General features: G+C 36.9%; 1 protein-coding gene and 2 long non-coding RNA genes across 5 annotated transcripts in view; all 3 read left to right on the forward strand.

Moving 5' to 3' along the window:
• The first annotated feature begins 406 nt into the window (after nucleotides 1–406).
• On the forward strand, nucleotides 407–8,038 carry LOC135745219 (uncharacterized). Of its 3 annotated transcripts, none has more exons than XR_012336955.1 (11): nucleotides 407–552; nucleotides 2,537–2,645; nucleotides 3,031–3,080; nucleotides 3,170–3,232; nucleotides 3,321–3,392; nucleotides 3,517–3,603; nucleotides 3,898–4,163; nucleotides 4,758–4,836; nucleotides 5,010–5,073; nucleotides 5,666–5,766; nucleotides 6,915–8,038. It is a non-coding gene; the product is annotated as an uncharacterized lncRNA (long non-coding RNA). The 3 variants fall into 3 exon arrangements; XR_012336956.1 differs by lacking the exon at nucleotides 6,915–8,038 and adding an exon at nucleotides 5,852–6,017; XR_012336954.1 differs by lacking the exon at nucleotides 6,915–8,038 and having other exon boundaries at nucleotides 5,666–6,017.
• Nucleotides 8,039–22,486: 14,448 nt separating this feature from the next.
• Nucleotides 22,487–25,875, forward strand: part of aatkb (apoptosis-associated tyrosine kinase b) — an 81,173-nt gene continuing 77,784 nt past the window's right edge. The window contains exon 1 of the mRNA XM_065262878.2: nucleotides 22,487–23,028. Within this exon, the coding sequence (XP_065118950.2) occupies nucleotides 22,947–23,028 (82 nt within the window). The 5' untranslated portion in view covers nucleotides 22,487–22,946. The remainder of the gene's footprint in view (nucleotides 23,029–25,875) is intronic.
• LOC135735363 (uncharacterized) lies at nucleotides 23,361–25,873 on the forward strand. The gene is made up of 2 exons (XR_012337941.1): nucleotides 23,361–24,471; nucleotides 24,926–25,873. It is a non-coding gene; the product is annotated as an uncharacterized lncRNA (long non-coding RNA).

Raw genomic sequence — 25,875 nt, forward strand, 5'->3', positions numbered from 1 at the left:
AAGGAGGCAGCCTCTCGCAATACAAAGTCAATGGAGACGGTTGGATTGTTTTCCCCCCCGGTGGGCGTGGTTTTCAAATTTGCATATCGACGCTCTGTCTCTATGGCAGCATGGGTACGTATATTGATTTTTTAATACTATATTTCGTTGGCAATGGTGTGATTATGGTGAATATAGTGTTATGGGACTGCAAGTTTCTGCTTTAAGTTTTAATTTGCCCCAGGGGCGGTTCTAGACCCTTTTAAGTGGGGCTCCAGCCACCCTGCCGTCATCTTAGCCCCCCTAAAATTAGTCTTAATATTTCTACCAAACTATCAAATATATTTTTCTGAAGTTTTATTTATTTGTAAAAACAATTAATTCGAAGATAATTATTAAAAAAATGCAAAATGCAAGACAGAAAAAAATTACGAGTTTATGAGGCATTTGATTAGCTTTGCTGTTCTGCGCATGCGTCGTAACCGTCAGTGGAGGAGAGCTCGAGCGCCTGTGCTTCAGGTCACACAGAGGGAGCAGTTGTTTCATAAAATATCCAGCGTGGAAGCTCAGAAGGTATTTTCGCTAATGTTTTAATTTGTTTGCTAACCTGTATGAGTGCAGTCATGTCTACAAAATATATAAGAATATTTGCCGTCTTAAATGAGATAATAATAGGTTGGTATCCTCCGTTTATAATTCAAAACTGCTTTGCATACTGAAGCCGTGCCGTTTAAAGTTTGCCGTTGTCATGACATTTTGCAATACTACAAGGTCTATATTTGTACCTTTTTCTAGTTAACAGTAATACCAGCTGTGAATAATATGATGCTAAGTTATCGAATGTGCAATTGAGAAATATGTCATATGAGTTTAACCCACGAAATTAAACACACAAATAAGATAGACTATAAACAACATTCAGTGACTTGTTCGCTTTTATAGATGGATATATAACGTTTTTTAAATGCTGGAAAGGAGAGCAAACAGGTGGAGAAAGAGTTAGAGAGACTGAGGTCAGAGACAGGTAACGTTAAGAGATGATAAAGTGATTGTTGCAGTTTCATAGTCATGGTAATGTTATTATTATTAGCCCCTAAAATATACATCATTCCATTATTTACTTACCCTTATGTTGTTTTAAAACATAACAGCTTTTATTTTCCGATCAGAAACTAAAGGGGTCATGTATGATTTATTACAGTCATATTTAGAATCACTGCAGGTTGTTGTTAGTAAGTTTATGAATATGGTTATGCATGCTAGAAGCATGCATGATACATCTGGAAAGTAAAACTGATTTATAATGTATACCGAAAAGTACAGTCTGACTCGTATAAATATAAATTCTCAGATAAATTGTTAGTATTCATTAAACTTTGAATATACATATAGTATACATGAAATTGAATTCAAGATACACAATAATAAATAATAGTAATAAATAACTTTTATACCTTTTATATCTGTTCAAGAGAATTTTTATTTATTTGTATTAGGTTAATAATAATAAGGGCTTGGAACTATATAGAAGAGTAATGTATATGTAGCCTACATGAATTTATTAATATAATAATACTGGTCCCAATTTGCAAAAAGGCATCATAATGCTCTCTTCACATAATCACTGAGGGCTAAGCCCCCATAAGAATGAAATCCTAGAACAGTTTGCCCCATCCCGCTATCAGCTATCGTGAAGTAATTACCAACCATTTCGTTCGAAAAATTCTAAAACAACGATGTTTTTAATACTTTAAAATAACATTTGATAAATGAACCTTTCTCTTGGAGGTTTCTTAAACAAAAGGCTGCATAGGAGGTCGCATTTGTAAACTGCATACGTCATAAAGACTGTCTTGTTACAGAATATTAACAATTATAAAGTTTTACACTATTATATTTAGTTAATCGTAGCTGTATTTAAATTTAGTTAATTGTTGTAATATGCTTATGACTTGCGAATGTAATGATTAATTAACTGAAATAAAGCAGGCTTGATGACGTACTGTATGCATCCTGCATATGCGACCTGCGGAGGATGCAGCTTTCTGTTTGAGTAATATCAGCATAAAGGTTTCTGGCTAAAGCTTTCACGGTGCAATGTGCATGCATTATATTCTGTCTTTTACTGCGTGTGCTGTTTTGTTTGGGTTTCCAAATGTTCGTCTGACACGCGTTGTGAATCAGGGTATCTTCCGTCCATTCCATATTCGTTTTAAAATTAAAAACCAAAAATGAAAAAACAAATCGAATTTTCATTTATCGTTTCCATTTATAAAATGAAAAAAGAAAAATAGAAATTTATACATTTTTCTAGTTACCCAGCAAACATTGGTCCGACGGCAACGTCGTGGCCCTGGCCAAAAATAGTCGCGGTATGATCGGCATAAATCGGTGAAAATATGTAAAAAAAAAAAAAAACATGTCATAAAAATGCATTCAGATACATTTGTACATGTCTATAGTTCTATGGGGTTACATGTATAATTGTTACTTTGACTTTTAGCTACGTGTACTTCAATATATACCCTGATGTGAATTGGATGCATGTCTTTTACAGGTGCATTTATAGTCCATCATGACATAAAAAATCCTCTGCATGCAACCACGAGGAGAGGGGGAATTTACTAAGGAGTTTTGTCTATATATTATATAAAATCTACTGTTGGGTAAGTACATTTTGTATTATTTGATTAACGTGGTTAAGTTTTACTTGTTTGACACAAATGAACCAAAATAAACATTGCCAGAATTGTCCACACTGAGTATGGCTAAAATTAGCTAATAGGCTAAAAGGTACTTTGAACTTACACATGTTATACCATAGTATAAAGTATATTTAATGATAGAGTCAAAGTTATTACTTTAGCTTATATATGTAGCCTTTGAGAATTTATTTCAGAAATTAAAACATCTGAAAGAGAAAAGTTATTTGGCATGATGGAATGATTTGATTGCCTACACATTGCACATGTAAAATGTTAAATACTGTTCTGTATTAAAAGCTCAGCATAAGTGTTTGATTAACTTCCTTTGCTTTTGTTTTGTACAAAGGAAGAGCAGAACCTAATCCAAATAAAAATAAACAAGCTGTTAAAAGCCAGGTAAATGCCTCAGTTTTATACACTTAAACACATAGGAGTTGGTATTTGTGGGGTTAATATCAGTAATTACAATTTCATTTTGTTTACAGTTGAAGGTGGTCAACACAAACCAAATGAAGATGTTGCACATTCCACAAACAATAAAAAAGAAGGTATGGCAAACTGTAGATATGGTTTAAACAGTCAGTCTACATATTTGTTAATGTTCTAATGTGTCATATCTTCTTGTTTGTGCTAAAGATCAAGTTTTGTGTCCAACACACTTGGATGAGACGTGCCCGACCCCTGACTTTGTCTACCCTACATTAAGTTGTAAGTTTTTGACTGCTTTGCTTTACTTTGAAAAAGAATCATGCTTTCAAAAAGGACTTTTATATATTTCGATATGAAACTCAAAAATTTATATAAATTGTTTTGGTGTATTTTGTTTACACAGGTGATGGCACACTTCATGACAGTAAACATTGGTATCAAGATGATGTGATTGATCTATACCCTAGAATAAGCTGTGACACTATGAGACGTACGTGCTACTGATGCTTTTTGTTATTTTTTTGGTGCATTCCCACACTATACAAACACGTTGCTTGGCTCCAAAGTGCATACACTTTTGACTTTATAATGTCATTCTCATTTATAGGTAAACATTTATTCCATCAGGGTTTTGCCTGAATGTCAACATAATATCCCAAAACTTTGATATAAAAAGTGATTTATTTTAATATTTTACACTACTAAGTTTTTTTTAAATACATTGTGCGTGTGTATGTTTATTGTACTTAATGAAATTACATGCAAGGTGTAATTTGTTTTGCAGGGTGACATAATGAACAGCCATCTTCCAGACAACCGAAACAGGCAGAGTATTGTTTTCTTGTGTATTGTCATACACCTAAAGAGGATTTTTTGTAATTGTACAGTTATGGAGTTATTCATTCATTAATGTGTCCTTTATTACCTTAAATAACTTGTCATTTTTCACTCCTTTTGTTTTTAATGTCTATATAGTATTGTCTACAATACCAAATTCTGGATTTACGCCCCAGTACCAGAAGGCACTCCAATCCCAGAGAGCATCCCATTGTATGTGAGAACTTTACAGTCACATCTTATTTTAAGCAGATTCTCCTAGGGATGCACAATATATCGCATGTGATTGTCATTGCACATCTTGTCAGTGAAGCTGGTTCCATGATCGCGATCACCTGCTTTCAGATGGAGCGGCATTTACTACACAAAGCCTTAGTTCACTGACAATTGGGGCAATTTCGCATTAATTATCGAGGACGCATCTCCTGCAATACATGCGATATGGACCAGCTTGTCAGTTAACCTCAGCTTTGTGTAGTAAATGCTGCTCCATCTGAAAGCAGGTGATGGCAATTTACTACTAATCAAGGAACCGGCTTCAATGACGAGATGCGCATGATATCGCATGCGATTTATCATGCATCGCTGGAAACTACATTAGTGACAACACAGCTTAGAGTATAAACATGTACATTTCTCTGAATTTCAGTTAATAGTTACAAATACAGAGCTTATAATGTCTGTCATTGCTCAACCACAAAGACCTAAAGTACAGCCATCTGATTTCATAACTAATGCAGTATTACACTGTGAAGTGATTTACTGTTAATATTTTACACTACCATATAATTAACTATATTTGTACAGGTGAGGTAACACAACAAAAAAATAACAGGATGGAGACTACCTGATTCTTCACCTATGGCCTTAGCTTCAAATGCAAGAAGTAAGAAATGCTATATGACGTGTATTTTGCATTATGAATGCATTATGAATGCATTATGAATACATCAAAGATGTTGATAACAAGTTGATCTGTGTAAGTTGTGATATAAAGAATATGTATATATATTTCCATCTATCTTTCTATAACATTATTTCAATTGTTTTCACATTTAGGTCCAGCAACTTTCTGAGCTGGTGGATATTCTATCAGAGACTGCATGAACAACGTTATGAACAGGTATGTGTTTCCCTTGAATTGTGTAATCCTGCATAATATTGCAGGAATATTGATTACAACCATAATTAACCCAGCAATTTATATTACTTAAATTCAGGATTTAATCTGTCACACATCACTTGTTCAGAACTATTAAAGTTCGTAGTGGCTCAAACAGTCAGCCATACTGAAAACAAGAAATCAAATCATAATTTCAGTGTAAGCCAGTGGTGTCAAACTCAGTTCCTGGAGGGCCGGTGTCCCTGCAGAGTTTAGATCCAGCCCTAATCAAAAACACCTGATGCGTTTAATCAAGGTCTTCAGGATTACTAGAAACTTCCAAACAGGTGTGTTGGAGTTGGTTGGAGCTAAACTGTGTAGGACACCGGCCCTCCAGGAACTGAGTTTGACACCCCTGGTGTAAGCCATTACTTGTCACCAAAACCTATGGATGAGGATATTGTTTATAGCACATGTTACATGGTAGATGAGTAGTTGTGAGTATGTTTGAACATTGCATGCAATTGCTATGTTGCACATTACTGTTAATTGTAATTTATTGACCATTAAGGTAATTTGTCTAAGGTGAAGTAATCTTACATTTCTTTCACAGAATGATGTCTAATTGTCTTATGGCAAAGTTCAATATGAGGGGTGGTGGACATCTGGAAAATAAGTCTTTTAAAGGCACACCTTTGTATTATGTTATTCAAGGTAATTTGGGGAATATGTTGATCTAAAAAAAACTCTTGTTCTTGTATATTGATGTAATTTTTATTACTATGATTTATGTATTTAGGGGACATCACAGCTCACCTGTCTTTATCAGAAATATCCTGTTCATTTTTTGACAGTTACACACCTAGTTTAGGGTCTTTCTCAAGGGCACCACAGTGGGATTGAAGAGCAAGGGTACAAATGCTGTTGGTCTCACAACTGATCTAACACTTATTTAAAGCATAACATCTTTTATACAATAATTTTTATATATATATATATATATATATATATATATATATATATATATATATATATATATATATATATATATGAAGAGTTTCATTGCAAAACGAGATAACTCCGTTTTTAACATTTTTGTCAAAACATGTTTATTATTCTGTTATCATGTTATTATCTTGTTATATGGTGCTACCTAGCTGTATTTTTTAAGTTATGAAGGTTTAAATCAAAACAAACCAACTGCAGTTGAACAACCAAAAAACAAGATTTCTGAAAAATTATATATATATAATTTTAGCTGTAGACCCAACCCAGTCTCACCCCATGGCGTCAATATTTGACGACACTTGACCATGCGTCAATATGTTGACGCGGAGGGTATACCTTTCGCGTAATTTTTTGACGAACTGGGGACTTCAATACTATTACGTCCGTTGCATTCTCTTTCCTATTTTCTTACCAGTTTTGCGTCGGTTTAGGGTTAGATTTACATAATGACATCCCTACCCAAACCTAACTCTAACCCCAACGCCAGGTGACAACTGTTTAATTTCGCGTACCTAACTCTAACCCCAACGCCAGGTGACAACTGTTTAATTTCGCATACACTGTTTAATTTTGCGTAATCTAACCCTAAACCGACGCGAAAATGGTAAGAAAATAGGAAAGAGAATGCAACGGACGTAATAGTATTGAAGTCCCCAGTTCGTCAAAAAATGACGCCAAAGGTATACCCTCCGCGTCAACATATTGACGCATGGTCAAGTGTCGTCAAATATTGACGCCATGGGGTGAGACTGTGTTAGTAGACCATAAAGATTTTGAAAGTAAGTGCATGTCATTTACCTCAAATGTTTAATTGTATTTATTTTAAAAAGAAACATATTCTTCTCTTCCCTCAGATGCTGTGAGGAGGTGGAGCCCAAAAGCCACGGACTCGGAAATCGATGCAGCTATGGCAGACCACCTCAAGCACGCTCCAGGAAGAGAGCTAGGGGTTGTGAATACAAAAAATAAGCCAAACAGATGTAATGTGTTAGAGATAGTTCACACAAAAATGAAAATTGTTATAATTTTCTTACCCACGTGTTTCAAACCTGTATACATTTCTATTTTTTGCTGAACACAAAGATTGAATAATGTTTGTAACCAAGCATTTCTCACAACCCATTAACTGTCATAATCATTTTTTTTACAATTGTAGTAATGGGTTGTGAGATCTGCTTTTTTAAAAACATTCTTTCAAATATCTTTGTGTTCCGCAGAACATAGAAAGGTATACAGGTTTGAAACATGAGAGGGAGTAAATGACTAAATATTCATTTTTGGGTGAACTATCCCTTTATATAATAAAGTATTTTGAAATTGTTATTATAGTTAAAAAAATAAAAGTCTTAAATCAGAACATGCTTCTTTTTTGCTCATGTCCACAAATAATGTGTTCTTTAATGTGTTTAATGCCTAAAGACCTACACCAAGCGACAAGTGCTATGGTTGTTAGCTTATATACATTCTGAAAATTTCATGTGTACTTTATGTGAATGGAGGCCTATGATTATTGCTTCTGACTGTAGGGTAATTAAATATAAGGTAGCCTAAACACATGAAAGACTAAACATCACATAGGCCATAAATCCCAAAAATAAGGCATAGCTGGCATTGATCTGGTACGCGGATCTGTGCCGCATCTCTATGCGGGACTGGGCCAGCTCTGTTCCATTTCCAGTTCAGATTTGTGAAACTAATCCTGACCACTTCTTGGCCGATGTGCGTTTGGACACTGGACCGTGTTAGTTAAACGGATCTGATGCGGATGGAACGGTATGTGTGGGCCAGCTCCACCCCAGTGTTGTTTTACTGTTTTGGTACGAGAGTGGGCCAGGGCTGACCCATCTCTGGTGCAGAGCCATGAAACAAATCCTGATCACTTTTGGCCCGTTGTGCATTTGGACACTGGACCATGTCCGTGAGATGGATCCGGGGTGGATCGCATGGTAGGTGTGGGCCAGAACCACCCCAGTGTGGTTTTGCTATCTGGGGTACAGTCAAAAACCTATACAGCTCCGTGAATTATCTTGGTGATGTTACCACGGTTCCTGTCCTACACTGCCATCGTGTGTCGAAACGTTTAGTTGCAGTGGTTAATGATTAATGAGACGTTGGACCTGCGTATTGGATTTAGTTTACCTTTTAGGTTAAGATGTCCATCTCCATCTGTTGACTGCGATTTCACATCTTCTTCTGACAGCGGTAGCATGAATGCACGCGCACGTTCTAAGTAAATGTGAAGTCCGCCGATGCAGCACTGCGTTCTCCAGTCTCCAGATCTCCTTCGTCTCCATTCTTGACTCCAAAACCTCCAAGTTCACCTGAGCTCCTCTCTAGCACTACTCACTTGAAACCGGGTCCTGGAACCACTTACTACATCTCTCCGGTTGTTGTGTAGCCTACTCATGTCCATCCTGGTAAACATATCATTCTTGTCTATTCCAAAGCAGCTACAGTTAGGCATTGCGTTCCCTTAACAAACTTGCTCGGTTACTTTCTCATAGTAACATCTTCAATTTTTTTTCTTAGAACCTCAGGATTTATGACCATATCGTTATATAGACTAAAATTTAATAACAAGGACGTGATCGGCCGTTGAATTGCGTAAGGAATAATTGATGACCGGGCGCCGGGCGGGCATTTGAATTAGCCTATTCGAAAATAATACCGCGTGCCGTTAAATAATTCGAAGGACCGGAATCAATCATTCCGCCACGGTTTACACGGAAATTGCTAAGACATTCCTCGTGTGGTAATTTTAAGACATTTGACAGGTAAGGTGTGCGAATTCTATCCGCAAACATTTCTCAACCAGTCAGAATAAAGCATACACAGAATCAACGTTACAACAAATCACTTTATCAGTGTTGCCCCTTAATGAGAACCTTTCTTTCTTACACAGATTTGCCCCATGATGACCATCAGTTTTCCACTGATTTTGCCAAGTGAGGGATGTCCTCAGGGCAACCTTTCTATAAATAAAACCTAAACCCACAGCCCAACCCTAACCATAACTGAACCCTAAAATTATTGGGAAATGATTAACGTGAAAACAATGGTCTAGATGCAACTAATCCTGGTTGTTAACTTAAAGGGACACTTCACTTTTTTGAAAATAGGCTAATTTTCCAGCTCCTCTAGAGTTAATGGAGCATTTCACCCATAGAAACATTAATCTTTATTGAAAGTGCTTCATATTTGTAGTCAAAATGTAACATACATTTCGAATTTGGTGCCTATGTGACCGAGAAAAAGGGTGTTTGTAATCTCACCCCCTCAACAAAGATATTGGACTTCCTGCTTTCAATGATGCAAAATTATGATTTTTACATCATTGAAAGAAGGAAGTGCAACATTGAAATCTGTATTTCTCCTGTCTCAGCGGCAACTGAGGAAATAATGCATGACCATTCAAAAACATTCTAACTATACAAAGCTTAATGAAAATGGGTGAAGTGTCCCTTTAAACATTTGATTTTTACCATTTGGGAGTCCATTCAGCTGATCTCCGGGTCTGGCTGTACCCCTTTTTGCATAGCTTAGCATAATCTATTAAATCTGGTTAGATCATTAGCATCGCGCTCAAAAATTAACAGAGTTTTTATATTTTTCCTATTATTGACTCTTCTATAGTTACATTGTGTACTAAGGCCGACGAAAAAATTTAAAGTTGCGATTTTCTAGGCCGATATGGCTAGGAACTATACTCTCATTCTGGCGTTATAATCAAGGACTTTGCTGCCGCAATGATATTACGCATCAGTCGAAAATAGCAGGGGACTATTTTCGGGCACTGTGTAATGTCATTGCGTAATCATTAATTTTCTGTCGGCCTAACTACACGATGTAACTACAAAAGAGTCAAGTTTTAAATAGGAAAATATCGTAACTCTTTGGTCATTTTTTTGCGCGATGCTAATGGTCTAAAAGTGGCACCGCCAGACCTGGAGATCGGCTGAATGGATTCCAAAATGGTAAAAGAGCAAATGTTTAACTCTAGGGGAACTAGAAAATGAGCCTATTTTCAAAAAAGTGGAATGTTCCTTTAAACACAAAACAAACTGTAAACGTATTTCTGATATCTGATTGGTTGATCGAAATGATGTCTCAGGGTCAAAATAATGTTACCCTAAAGACATCAACCACTTGACAAAATCAGGAGAATCAGGAGAGCCTTTCAGCTCAACTGCAACCCAGATTTATCCACAATGCGGTTTTATATGGAATTTATTTACTTTGGCAATATTTTGAAGATAAATTAACCACATGAGCCTGTTTATAACAAACCAGCATCCTGTCCAACATGTAAATGATATCAAATGTCTATTTTGTATGTGTTTCCTAAAATGGAATTTAATTGATATTAATCTGCTCTATTTTCCTCTGTTCCTTTCTTTGCTTTTTATACTAAGATGGTAAGGGGTGGTTTTATAAATTCATGTGCACCTGTTCTGCACTCATCCATGTCTTATCCATGCTGCCTTGGATCTCTGGGGAATTTAGGGATTTTCTGAGAGTTCCCCACTGCTGTCTATATCTGAACTGCACCACAGGTTTTGCTGGCTGTTTTTACTTGCATTGGCAGCATCGCTTAATTAATTCCCTGGTTATTTTTAGGCCCTTGTGAAGTATACAAAATCTGTGTGCCAGCAGTGTAAAATATATCACCTTTTTGTGTTATGCAATGAAAGTTACATAATAGAGCCATTTTGAGCTGGAGCTAATGTGCATGAGCCTTTATGAATCATATCTGGCTTTTTGTTTAAACAAATGAATATATTTCTGTATCTTTTTTCAAAGATATCCTCTGTTTTTCTTTTACACTCACATTCAGTTGTAAAGGTATGTAAAGTATGTTCAGTTGAATTTATTTAGCTTTTATTGTTCAGTTCATTCTTTTGGCCTCAAGGTCTATACTTGTGACAAATGACAACTTTGGTATCTCTTCACAGTCATGAACAAACACACAGTCACACCTTGATGTGGATTTGGTGTCGAGTATAATCGCTTTACTGTGTGTCCAGATTTCTGTTGGCCGTTGTGGTCGGTTTAGTAGAGAGCATGTAATCATGTTAGATGGTTGTTTGCCGCACAGTCAACACAATATGAGGAGAGGAGAGATGACAAATGGGAAAAGGGATTAAAAACACTCGAGGGGGTTTTCTGGTTTAAATTAAGCATTGCAAGACACTGCAGTTTATTATGCAAGCTGCTGTTATGATTCATAACCTGAAGATGCCTTTAAAAAGTTACTGTAAGTGGATACAGGATTTTATGTAGGTTTAAAGACTGCACAGTATAATCGCTCAATTACAGTAGGTATTTAGTATTACAACGGCTTATACAATTGTGACCTTGTCTGTGAAATCCAGGCTCAAGTCTCATCATCTACTTATGAGATTTGGAGCATCATAGTTTGATTTCAGTCATTTTACATTCATTTCAATAATTGACATGACCTTACATAGTTAATATTAGATGTTAAGGAATATTTTTGTACATGTTGTAGGATGATTTTATGTAGTAAATGTCACGTGATGTGAATTTCAATAGTGCTGCATCAAAAATATGTGTTGTTGATGTTGCAATTGTGCAATAATGGTGTCTTTAATTGTTGATTCCCCGTATAAAAATGTCAGGTAATGCACTTCTCAAGCATAATGGACAGATGATTGCATGACTGTGAGAGTCATTTATTAACAGACAGTTTTGTCGCAGTCAATGCGGCCTTGCATTCTGTAAAGGAAATCCATTACTTTATTTTCAGGCTATGTCTACAGTAACAAAAGGACATCAAATAAATAAATAATGTTGGACTTGTTTTATTGCAGACTATTCATTTGATTCACCATAAAAACTTAAAATTGTAGACTTCTGTTCAATAAAAATTGAGATTTCAGTCTGTTTGCAAGATTCTTTTGAATCGCCTCTTCACATGTGCATAATTGGAATGTGCAAAATCAATCATTTTTATTGTAATATAAAATAACCCAGCATTTTTGGGAGCGTTGCGTAGTGTAGATACACTGAGGAAAATAAGTATTTGAACACCCTGCTATTTTGCAAGTTCTCCCACTTAGAAATCATAGAGGGGTCTTCGATATTGGCATCGTAGGTGCATGTCCACTGTGAGAGTCATAATAAAAAAAAAATCTAGAAATCACAATGTATGATTTTTTAACTATTTATTTGTATGATAAGTATTTGAACACCTGTCTATCTGCTAGAATTCTGACCCTCAAAGACCTGTTAGTCTGCCTTTAAAATGGCCACCTCCACTCAATTTATTATCCTAAATTAGATGCACCTGTTTGAGGTCGTGAGCTGCATAAAGACACGTGTCCACCCCATTCAATCAATGTCTGTTTCTCAAGTCTAAGAACGGACTTGCGTTGGTCTTGCCAGGCGACCTTGGAAGAACGAACTCAAAAGGTCGCGAGAACACAGAACACACCTGTGAGAATTGAGTGTGCGATCTTCCTGCTGGTCACATGACCTCCCCAGATTTCATGACGTAGAGCAGACACATATTGAGAAACAGCCAATAAGAATCCAACTACTAACATGGCCAAGACCAAAGAGCTGTCTAAAGACACTAGAGACAAAATTGAACACCTCCACAATGCTGGAAAGGGCTACGGGGAAATTACCAAGCAGCTTGGTGAAAAAAGGTCCACTGTTGGAGCAATCATTAGAAAATGGAAGAAGCTAAACATGACTATCAATCTCCCTCGGACTAGGGCTCCATGCAAGATCTCACCTTGTGGGGTCTTAATGATCCTAAAAAAGGTGAGAAATCAGCCCAGAGGGCTACACGGGAGGAGCTGGTCAATGACCTGAAAAGAGCTGGGACCACCGTTTCCAAGGTTACTGTTGATAACACACTAAAACGTCAATGCCTGGCATGGAAGGTTCCCCTGCTTAAAACAGCACATGTCCAGGCCCGTCTTAAGTTTTCCAATGACCATTTGGATGATCCAGAGGAGTCATAGGAGAAAGTCATGTGGTCAGATGAGACCAAAATATAACTTTTTGGTCATAATTCTACTAAATGATGTTTTATTAATAAGGTTCGGGAGGAGCACGATCAGATAATTAACTAATCAAGCACAGGTGCATCTCATTTGGTAATCAGCTAAACACTATATATACAGACATCCTACCTACCTCAGTCTTGAGATTGTTTACCGATATCCCTCCACCACCCCAACTCGCCACTCTAATCTGCCCAGGTGAAAAAGTAGTACACTTCCATAGTGTACTTAAAGTGCTTTATTTTCGCACACTAATTTTGTACTTAATATACTAAAAATTCATCTTTAGTACTTCTTAAGATGTTCTTAAAATCATCTAAGTGTACTTCACTGTGCTATTTTGAGACACCATAAATATGAACTAAAATGTGCTAAAAATGTATTTAAAAAATGTATTTAGATCATAGGTGTCATTTACACTGGGGACGCTGGGGACATGTCCCCACCACTTTTTTAAATGGCTGATTTTGTCCCCACCACTTTTTTAAAGCATTTGGTTAAAATGTTCTGAAAAATCAAGCAATACCTGTGCGACATACACTGCAAAAATGACTTTCCTACTTTTTCTACTTTTGTCTTGTTTTCAGTAGAAATATCTAAAAATTCTTAAATTAAGATGCTTTCTCTTGATGTGCAAAATTACCTAAGAAATAAGTCTAGTTTTTAGACCAAACATACAATTTAAGTGAATTTGTGATTAAAACAAGCAAAAATGTCTGCCAATGGGGTGAGAAAAAAATCTTAAAATAAGATTAGTTTTTTCTTAAAAACTTAATTTAAGCAAAATTTTCTCACCCCATTGGCAGATAATTTGGCTTGTTTTACACTTCAAAAAAAGGATTTTTAAGAAAAAAAATTCTTAGTATTCTTAGTATCTTAAATTAAGATGCTTTTTCTTGATGAGCAAAATGACCCAAGAAAAGAAGTCTATAGTTTTAGACCAAAAATATGAAATTTAAGTGATTTTGTGCATAAAACAAGCCAAAAAAAATCTGCCAATGGGTTAAGCAAAAAATCTTGAACCTTTTTCTAAAAAAACACTAAATTCAAGAAAAATTCAAACCCATTGGCAGATTTTATTTTGGCTTGTTTTATGCACAAAATCACTTAAATTTCAAATTCACTTAAATTGTATGTTTGGTCTAAAAACTAGACTTATTTTCTTAGGTCATTTTGCACATCAAGAGAAAGCATCTTAATTTAAGAATTTTTTGATATTTCTACTGAAAAAGTAGGAAAGTCATTTTTGCACCTCACACTGCAAAAAATGATTTTCAAGAAAAAAAATTCTTAGTATTTTTATCTTGCATTCAGTAAAAATATCTAAAAAATTATTAAATTAAGATAAATTAAGTCTAGTTTTTAGACCAAAAATATCAAATTTAAGTGATTTTGAGCATAAAACAAGCAAAAAAATCTGCCAATGGGGTAAGCAAATTTTTCCTGAATTTTTCCTGTTTAATAAAAATTTCAAGATTATTTTGCTTACTCCATTGGCAGATTTTTTGCTTGTTTAATGCACAAAATCACTTAAATTTGATATTTTTGGTCTAAAAACTAGACTTATTTTCTTGGGTCGCTTTGCTCATTAAAAAACTACATCTTGATTTAAAAAATTTTAGATATTTTTACTGAAAACAAGACAAAAATACTAATTTTTTTTCTTGAAAATCATTTTCTGCAGTGTATGTCTGGTTTTGTGGTCCAGGGTCACATAAGTTGCGTTGTGTGCTTATGGTGTGTTTTTGCCCATTTTTATGCGTCATTATTCAATATTTTTCCCGTCCCGCTGTAATGTTTTTTCATCTGATCTTTTGTCCCCACCACTTTTCAACACAAACTGACGCCCCTGATTTAGATACCACTTTTAGTAAACTTGAACCCATCTTTGTATGAAAGTTGAGTTCAAGTTTAATTCAAGTGTTAAGTAAATACATTTTTTAATACAGAGATAGTATGTTAAAAATGCATTTTAGTTCATATTCATGGTGTCTCAAAATAGCACAGTGAAGTACACTTAGATGATTTTAAGAACATCTTAAGAAGTACTAAAGATGAATTTTTATTATATTAAGTACAAAATTAGTGTGCGAAAATAAAGCACTTTAAGTACACTATGGAAGTGTACTACTTTTTCACCTGGGTGTTCTATCCCAGTTTGGAATGAGGGACTTCTTCGGGTTCGGGCCATACCCCGGATTTGGAGTTCAAGTTTCACTCCAGATCCAGAGCCCTTCCCAGGACAGCACGCCAAAATATGCTTATTTTCGCAATCAGATTAGATGTAAGGGCGAACTCGTGAAACGTGTTTGGAGGAAGAAGATTGATGAGTACCATCCCAAGAACACCATCCCTACTGTGAAGCATGGGGGTGGTAACATCATGCTTTGGGGGTGTTTTTGTGCACATGGGACAGGGCGACTGCACTGTTTTAAGGTGAGGATGATTGGGGCCATGTTTGCGAGATTTTGGGGAACAACCTCCTTCCCTCAGGTAGAGCATTGAAGATGGGTCGAGGCTGGGTCTTCCAGCATGACAATGACCGAAGCACACAGCCAGGATAACCAAAGAGTGGCTCTGTAAGAAGCATGTTCAAATAGTTATTTGCAGCTGTATCATACAAATAAATGGTAAAAAAATCATATATTGTGATTTCTGGATTTTTTTAGATTATGTCTCTCACAGTAGACATGCACCTACTGTACGATGACAATTTCAGACCCCTCCATGATTTCTGAGTGGGAGAACTTGCAAAATAGCAGGGTGTTCAAATACTTATTTTCCTCACTGTACTTGTGTATGCAAAGTCCATCTCAGCCAATATTGTGGTAAAAATGTCAAGTGTTTCTGTTTGTGTGTACTGTTTGGTGGAGTTAATTGTTTATGTTTGACACTAATTATTTGCTGTTATAATTTTATTCTTGGACTACGGCTCTCTGGTGGAGACAAGGCTTCTGAATGCATGTAAGAGTTGGTTTGTTGCATCTGGAGTCTCAGATTAATCAAGAAATGTGTTATGTTTCCCCAGTGTGACATTGTTTCCATGTGCATCCTCTTCCCTAAATGAAACCCAGTGTGTTTCAGGTTATTTATCACTTGCTGTGAGCTGTGGTCACATCCGCCTGTTTAACTATATTGTCTGTGAGGTTTCCTATCGTATATTTATTCCATATTTAATACATTCATCTAGAGAGGTGGTAATTAAATAGTATGATTAAAGTCTCAAGTTTATTTCACATTTAATATCAGTTTTATTGAGATATTGTTGTAAGGTACATGTAGACCTAAAACTTATATTTTGGGGATACCCAAATATGACTGCAGCTTAGTATGGATATTTGAATGCACACTCAGTTTTGTTGGGGAATGACAACCTTACCTCAATTCAGGTATTAACAAATGCATTTAGATTCATTGTACAGCATTTGCAAAAATTTCCAGATAATAACAATCTCTGATAGCTAAGATCAAATTATCAAAAGCATCCTTAAATATCTAACATCAATGATAAATGATTTACCAAACCCAAAGGAGCGTATTATGAACACACTATCACACTCTCAATTTCCCACTCGATGAGACTTGCGAGTAAGTAATTCGATTTTGAAGGGAAAGCCTCCTTGCTGAGGGCCAACTGGGGTTTGTGTTTGAACTTCAGTGCACTCGTAGGCAGAAAAATTCTTCAAATCAGTAACCAGCTTAAAGGGAACGTGGCTCCCTAAAATTCAGAACAGTAGTCAACGTGATCAATAATGGCCAATCCTTAAAGTATTTAGTCCCCCAGTACTGATTACATACTTAATTGCTTTAAATAACAAGTTATAGTGAAATGTATACGTGCTTGTGTTCATAGGGATGCAGTTTTGAATTCAGTCTGCATCATCTGATCTTTTTCTTCCCTCCTCTACATAGGAAACAGTGAACGAAAGCATTGCTGCTCATAAATTTGGTTTTCCATCCAGCCATATGAACACAGGCAGGATCCAACAGTGTGTGCGTGATTGTGCATGCAGGTAAGAGGGAAGTGAGAGAGAGAAGAAAAAAAGGTGCTTCAAACATTCATCTCAACACTTTATGAATTTGATCCACAGTGTTTCCATGGCAACTGCAGCAGAGTGACACATGCTGTATCAGACAAACAAAATGCTTGACATTGTGACTGTAACCTTTGAACCAGCTTTCCCGTTAGACTTTAAAAAAGCAATGTAGGTTTATTTTTTGATAACATGCTTTCTGATGCTACTCTTAATTATTGGCGGTAAAGTCGCTCTGTTGAAAGCCTTGAGTGTCTTATTGTTTTAATTGGCAAGACAAAAAAGCCTGGAGACTAAATGTTTGTGCATTGGTTTGATAAGGGTATAAAAAAATAAGATTTTATTTTTATTAGAAACAGCTGGATTATTGCACAGTAATACTAGGCAATAAAATGCAAAGCTTTGATTTGTGTACTGTTGTTTGTTTGTTGATGTGTAAAATGCTCCTGAAATTTCAACACTAACTGTTTCTGTTCTGTATCACAGGAGCTCATTAATAATTTCTCTCATAACAGTTCAGTTGTTTTGTTAAGTATAAAGCAACATTTACTGTAGATTTACTGTATTTTGATGGAAGAAAAAGTTATACAAATCTATAAAAGATATATAAGTTAGTAACGAGTTAACTACTTAAAGGTGTATTTTGTAGTTTTTTGGAGGATCTCTTGACAGATTTGCAATATAATTTACATTTATCAGTGGTGTATAAAGTAGGGATGCACCGAAAGGTTTTTTTGGGGGGGGGTGGCGATACCGATTTAAACAGCCAATCTCTGGCCGATACCGATATTAAACACTTTTATACAACAGTTCTTTCTGGTTCTCGAATCTGATTGGCTAAGAGGCGTGCAATATTCTACTGATAACGGCACAGTAACCGCTTCACCTTTCGTATCATTCCGCCACCTAGTGAATGGAGGTCCTCTAAACAGGCTCATCTCTGAATGGAAAAACTGCAGACACACACAACCGCGCTGTTTTGAATCACTCTCCGTGTGTCTCATTTCACTAGCTCATAAATCAGTCTGTGAATCCCCAATCAGAAGTTATTATTCCGTCAAAGATCATCGCTCTTGGAAGTTACATTAAAGTTAATGGGAGTAATGTCTTGTCACATCATGTGGACGATTAACACTTGGAAAGAGCAATGTAAACATTAATTTTTTTTCTGGAGCTATATCTCTTATCAGAACGCGAAAACACCGTGGAACTGCAGGTAAGCACCGCAGCTTTTAAATGTGGACATTGATCATTTATTTAATCGCGACGTGACTATTAAAACATGTTATGAGATATCGCCACTGGTATATTTATAAGCAGCATGCAAAAACATCTCTCTGACACTTATAAAAAACAGTTTTATATACTGAGCAGAACAAAGTCTAATAATAATCGAGTGCTCGTATCGCGTTAAGATGGAATGGTAAACCAATAGTAACATTATAGAAGTATAGTTTTATTAACTTTTACCTCGCGCCAAAACAATAACAACACAAAAGACACTAAATATGAATAAGATAACAAGTAATAGTTTCATCATGACACCAAATACTGCTGATTTGAACCAACAGGCCAACATGAGAGCCAGGGAATCCCTGTCAGAGATGTAGCCCAGAGAGGGCGGTGGTCAGCGGGGCGAGTGAACACTGACGTCCGCTCATGCTTTGGTTCTCATACGTACTGAATCTCACTAAGCAAACGTTCAAACAGGCGCTATCTTTACCAATCGACTGTAGATTTAAATATAATACATATATATTCTCGACTGAACTAATCTTAAAACTACACTTTGTGACCAAGAAATTGTAATATTTAAAAACGGCGAATCCGTCCATTGAGTTAATATGAGATTCAAAGCAGCCGAAAGTGTTACCTGTCATTCTGGCCGCCCTCAAATCCGTGGCGGAAGAAGTAGTTCTCAAACAAAGAGGCTTTTAAAATTACTCCGTTGTTGTTTTATAGTTTTCGTTTTTCAAACGTGTGCCGTCGAACTGTTGTATAAAAGCAATATCGCTCTCGGAGTCGTGTGATATAGCTCTATATCATCACGGCTGTGATTAGGCCAGAGGCACGAGGCCGTAGGCCTTTCTCATGCTATTGCCGATATGCCGATGGTTTCAAAATCATCAAAAATCGGCCGATAAATATCGGTGGCCGATACATCGGTGCATCATTAGTATAAAGACCTAACATAATGAACTGTATTTTTTTTATTACCTTAGAATGAGCCGTACATAGTAGTCACTTTTTTGCATCACCATGCTTCTCTACAGGAGCCCTAAACGGACAAACGGTTCTACGGAACGCGTTTTGTCACTATGTTGTGCAGTGTTCGGGAAAGTTACTTTTAAAAGTAATGTGTACAATATTAAGTTACTCTCAAAAAAGTAACTAATTGCGTTACTTAGTTACTTTTTATGGAAAGTAATGCTTACATTACTTTTTAGTTACTTTTGCATTACTTTTTCTTGGCTGAGGCTTGATCTCTTTCAGGCCTTGCAGGTGTTTTTTATGACTGAAAGGTTCTGCATTCAGAAATTGCATATTTCATCTCAAAAATGCCATCTCAGTTTCTGACTCAAACTGTTCCCACACAGGCATGTACACATAGAGTGCATAATGTGACTACATTTAGTTTAATTCAGTACATAATTTTTATCAAATTAATGAAACTAAAAAAGTAACTTGCATTACTTTTTTGAAAAAGTAACTCAAATATTAATGTGTACATTTATAATGCGTTACTTTACTCGCTACTTTAGAAAAGTAATATTATTACGTAGTGCACGTTACTTGTAATGCGTTACCCCCAACACCGTTGTTGTTGTGTCAGTCGATGACGTGTATGTCCTGTGACTGCTACCGTAGCTTCTCTATGCGTTTTGAAAGGGAGGGGTGAGCTGTGGACTAAGACGTTGGTTGCAGTTCACAGTCTCACAGCTAGATGCTGTTAAAAATCCATGCAATAGCTAGCCTGTCTGGAACCGAGCAGATATTAAATCACAACACTGTGTGACACCTGCATAACATGTGAACGGCCCCTACGCTCAAGGCCGCCTTAATGCACGGGCTTACCTGGGCTGAAGCCCAGGGGCCTCCCAAGTTCAAGGGCCTCCCAAGTTCACGTTCATATTGTTTTGCAACTTGTCAGGTTATCTGTCAATCACTCTAACTGCACGTTACATGGCTGCTGATTGGTCCGTGGTAACTTACCGTGAAAAAAAATATCAGACGTAACAGATTTTTCTATTCCGCATAATGTAATTAAGTGCGCGTTGTCAACTTGGCATTCCTGTATGTTAGACTGAGTGTGACAGAGAAACAGGAAATAATCCACCATCAAATGAAAGATTAATTTCTGAAATTTCATAATAAGCACTGAGGTGCAGGTCTCTCTCTCTTTCGCGCGCGCTCGCTCTCTCTGTGCTCGTGCAAGCTGAGTCTCTGGCATGCAGAAGTCTCTCCAACTGCGCGCAAGATACTGTGCCGCGGCTGCCAAATAAAGAAAGGAGTTCCCGAACATATTAATGCTGTTCGTTGTTATAAAGTTTAAGTTTACTCGCGTTTATATCAGTGACTCGTGCGCAGCTGGAGCGATATAGTTTGACGCGATGTAAGCTCACAGTACACACATCTGTTGGTTTAGAAAGACGACGCAACGGTAAATGTGCAAGTCAAAGCGCGACAAGACCATCTCAAATGATCATGTTCCCTGTCTGTTTTGTGCATATTCATACGTGTTCGTTTTACATGCGTATGCATAAATACCAAATACAATGCATACTATATCTTCAATAGCCTACAAAATAATTGACTGATTAAAAAACAAGATTCTGTCTATAAAGACTTATCTTTTGTTAACATTAATGCATTTTCACTTTAAAACTAACTTTAACTTCTTATATTTTTAAAACTGTGGTGAGCATTTAGTTAGTGAGTGGCAATTTTCTGCAAATTTGTATATTCCAAAAACTATATAAACATAAAGCTTATAAACACTCTCATACATTTTGGTTTTATTTTCACCACAAGTTGCTGTGTGTGGTTGTTAAATAAAGTGTCTTGTGTTTATGCTCAAGTGGGCTCAGTGATATGTTAATAATGATATTATGGTGTTTTCTGGGTCAAAGAGGGAAAACTCACTGTTGTATGTATTGAAAGAAACTAATGCATTTTGTGATGTAGATTACCTATTACACTTTTTTTTTAAATGAGACTATAAATTTAGGGGATGGGGGGCCTCCAAAACCTCTCAGCCCCAGGGCCTCACATTAGGTTAAGGCGGCCCTGCCTACGCTAATAGGATTTTGTTTCTCTCTCCCTGTCTTGTCCTCGAACACTTTACCAACCCAGAAGTCCTTGCGAAATAGCAATCAGACGACAGATGGGAGGAGTTTACACTTCCTATTTCAGGTGTTATGCTCGAGTCTGTCCCAAAATACGACTCTGGGGCACCCTCGTGGACTTGATGTCATCAAAGTGTGGACTCTGAGGAAGTCCACAAGTCCAGGGTGTGCCATTTGGAACAGGGTCAAAATCAATGTGCTTCAGGGAGGCAGAGCAACAATAATGTACGGTGTGTTGAAAATAATGTGTTTTTTGAACCACAAACCATGCAAACACATTGTATTACACCAAATACACAAAAATAAACTTATTTTTTAGCAATGTAATAGGGGCTCTTTAATGACTTAACAAGCACAAACAAACAAGGAATTTTTGCTCGAATTAGTTTTATATTTGCAAAAAACTGACCTTGACTGACCTATGTTTAAATTATTTTATCACAATTCTGAACACGCTCTGGAATACTCAATTTTGATTGGTCAGTCACATCTTTTCGATATCCCATGATAACAACGTACAGCTCATCCTGGTTCCATGAATCATCTTGACCGGTACTATTTATATGTTGTGTATTAATGTCTCTTTTTTATGCTAACATAAAATTGATGCAAGTAAGCTAAGATTTCAAATCAATATTTTGTGTCTCGTATTTTTTATGTGGCAAGTAGCAGTGTAATAAGTGGCGGAGACAGTTATTATCGCAAATAAAGATCCCTAAATGGCCGTTGTCTGCCTTTATGGTTCCATAAAAACTTTAACATCTGCAGGAATTACATTTTATAAGAGCTTTGACTTTAAACGTGCTTTGAAGAACCAAAATGAATTCTTCCCCTTGGAACCATAATATTTACAATTGAATCAACTTGGCGCATTAATATAGAATTCAATTATAGTGCGGTCATAACCGTGCGCTGATTGGCTACTGTGCGACAGCTTCAACCGCGGCTCGTCCAATCAGATTTTAAAGCTGTTAGCGTCAATCCCATCTGCGGTTGCGGATTCCAGAGCAGCAGCCTGCGGAGGAAGCGTCATGTGGAAGATGGCGCTGTGTTGTTCAGCACTGGACAGCTCTTATTAGATTCATTTAAACGCCATTCAATTTGAGAATATATCAACCGAAGGACAAACACAGATTTTGCTTTGGTTCATTTGATCAGTCTGTCAGTGATCGACAGATCGCGCGCGTCGTTTGGTGCAGAGACGAATCAGAAGCCCCTCAATGGTTCCTCTGCAGAGACCCTCTCTTTAAGAATGGCCAAAGAAGATTCAAAGCAACACCGCAATGGCTCGATGAGAGACTTCGATGAAATGGACTGAAATTAAGCAGTGGATTTATCCATCTGTGATCTTTTCATTACATGGAGGAGAGCACCGAGCCAAAGAAAGCTGTGGGGACACAATCGCACAGCCATTAAAGTCTTTCATTTGATATCAAGCCTGTTTTAATGCTGGACTTCATCTTATCTTCAGCATGCCAGCCTCTCTAGCAATGCTGATCATGTCTGCGTCGTTTTTCAACCCGAGTTTTGCCCTCAGCTCTCATTTCGACTCAGGTAGGTTGGCACGAACAGTCACTGCTGTTTTTCCTAAATGTATGTAAATATGTGCATATTTCGTGTCATTTAAACAGTGCACGTGCACGTAGACAGCTGTCATAGCTTTTCAACCGAAACCGTAGCTTGCAGAAAAAATGGCTGAGGGTGCGAAAGAAATGCTTTTTAAATGAAAAACGTCAATTGTAGGAGACAAAAATTTGTTATTTGTATTGTTTGCTGTTGTGTACATGCATCGTTTTTAATGTTGGATGATGTATTGTATGGTTAGTGCATAATCCATTATGCACAATTATAAGACATGTTAAGATACTGTAAGCAAAATGTCTCAATTTGCCTCTCCACACGTCCACTGAATCACATGCCAAAGGTGAGAGGTGCAGGTGTGAGACTGGCAGAGTGGTGCACAGGTAGCCATTTCTGATTGGACAAGAAGGACACAATCACTATCCATGGAGACTTGTGTGTGGCAAGGAATAATGACAGATGCCTGAGGAAAACCTCTGGGTCAACTAATAGAGGGTCTATTAATGGGGTTAGTTAATGGAATTAATGGGTTGTTAAAGATGAGCACACACACACTTCATGGGTGATTTTAACTACATTTGACCATTAACCCAGCTAGCATGTATAATCGGCCCGAGCTCGGCTGCCCTGCGGCAGCTGCGGCTCAGACTCGGCATCGGCGTGTGTTAACCGAGCCGATTGTGCCCCGCAGCTCGCTCTGGCACATTCATTTTTGTTCTGGCTGTAAGCACTGGGCCGATTCATGTTCACCGTAACTGGTAACCCAGCTCTGGCTATATGATCTGGACCACTTTGGGAAATGACTCGGCTTATGTTAAATCAAGGATGGTTTTAATGGATGCCATTCAATGTAGGCGACTTTCTTTAACACAAATGTAGATTTTTAACTCCAACCGTTTTAGTCTGTCCATAACAAAAGACAGTAAAAAACAAAACATGGTCAGACAAATCCAAATTAAACCCTGCTGCTCGTTGATGTCCTAAGACACGAAACGATCGGTTTCTGTGAGAAACCGAACTGTATTATATAATTTATACCTCTAATACGGCGCCTTCTTCTTCTTTTGAGTTTTAATGGCGGGTTGCGAAGCAACGTCATAGTTGCATACTGCCATCTACTGTATCGGATGCACGGCTTGAGGGCTATTCACCTTATTTTCCACGACAACAAGGGCGGCGCCATTGCGCTCATATTGTCAACGTACTTCCGGCTGCATATGATGAGCAGCTGAGGCAGTGGCCGAAGGCGACGCGTTAAACCTAAAAAGCTCACTTAAGCGCCTTTATGTTTGTTTCTTACCAATTTTAACGGACGGGGAGCCGACTGAGGAACACCCTAATCCCAAGTAATGGTTCGACTACGATGTTCCGGTAACTTTAAACCACGCCGGGTGTTGAAAAGGTGGTCAGTTTCAGGTAAGCTATCTTAGCTTAATGTGCTCTTTCGCCTAACGTTAGATTTGTGATGTCCGTTCTACGAATAAACTTAAGATCAGTAACGTTAGTTTATAAAATGCAATTATTTTGAATGATTTTCATTGCCCACCTATATTTTTATATTTAAGATAAGACAACAATATATTATAGTACAACATTTTTACAGTAGCTCACGTGATTCATACAAGTTACAGAGTTTTCAGATGCTAGGAGGTTTCTCATTCAGATATTGATGATAATGACCTATTAAACGACATATTATTTAACACTGAAGTTAGAGGTTGTGTGTATAATGTTAATGTCTCTTTTTAATGCATCTCTCTCTCACACACTGTTCTGTTTAAGTATGGGTACCATTATATATTAATTCTCATGATGCAAGTTTATTTTAAATACTAACATAAAAATGTTTATGGTTATATTATTTTCACAGATGCATTGATGTTTAGGGATGCAATGGACAACTGTGAGGATGATACAATCAACATGTTCCTAAACTGTGATGAAGAAACACAATGAGAGGATCCATCCGTCTCTGACCACAACTACACTTAAAATCACAACTCAACCTTAAGCAACCTACATCTGATATGGGAAAACAACCTTGCGGTTTCCCGGACAGGGCTTATGCTGGTCCCAGGCTAAAATGCTTATTTGAGCTATGATAATTAAAAAACACCATGTACTGACATACCTCAACATATATGAGTGCCATTGTTTTGTCACAAGATGTGGTTTGTTTGTAAAAACTAAAATGTCCTAATATAATTAAGGCCTAGTCCTGTAAACTCTGTCCGAGAAACTGCTTCAATGCTTCTGCTTCATGTGTTGAGCTGGCACAAATGTACATATCTCTGCTGAGAAACAACCATCTTTGTCAGCTTTACACAGGGTTGATATTGCATGCATTACACAGTCGCTAAGCACTTTACCAGTACATACAACAACAGCTTCCAGATAAACACTTGGGATCAGCTCCTGATGACTCTGATAAAGCTGCATCTTAATTCATTGCAGGGTGGTCTTGCTGAAAAGTTAGTTGTTTCTTAGTCCATAGTTATTTTTTATAAACCTTTACAATTTGACCTGATTTTACCTGTTGTAAAGTTACATTTAAACCTTCATATGTGATCAGATGTCATGCAGTGATATTAAACATTTACAATGTGATCTGTTGTGCATTTATATTAAACCTTTATAATGTGATCAGATATTACCTGCCATGCAGTTATATTAAACCTTTACAATGTGATCAGATGTTGTGCAGTTATATTAAATCTTTACAATGTGATCAGATGTTATCTGTCATGCAGTTATATTAAACCTTTACAATGTGATCAGATGTTGTGCAGTTATATTAAACATTTACAGTGTGATCAGATA

The sequence above is a fragment of the Paramisgurnus dabryanus genome, chromosome 1, assembly GCF_030506205.2.
Source record: "Paramisgurnus dabryanus chromosome 1, PD_genome_1.1, whole genome shotgun sequence".
NCBI lineage: Eukaryota > Metazoa > Chordata > Actinopteri > Cypriniformes > Cobitidae > Paramisgurnus > Paramisgurnus dabryanus.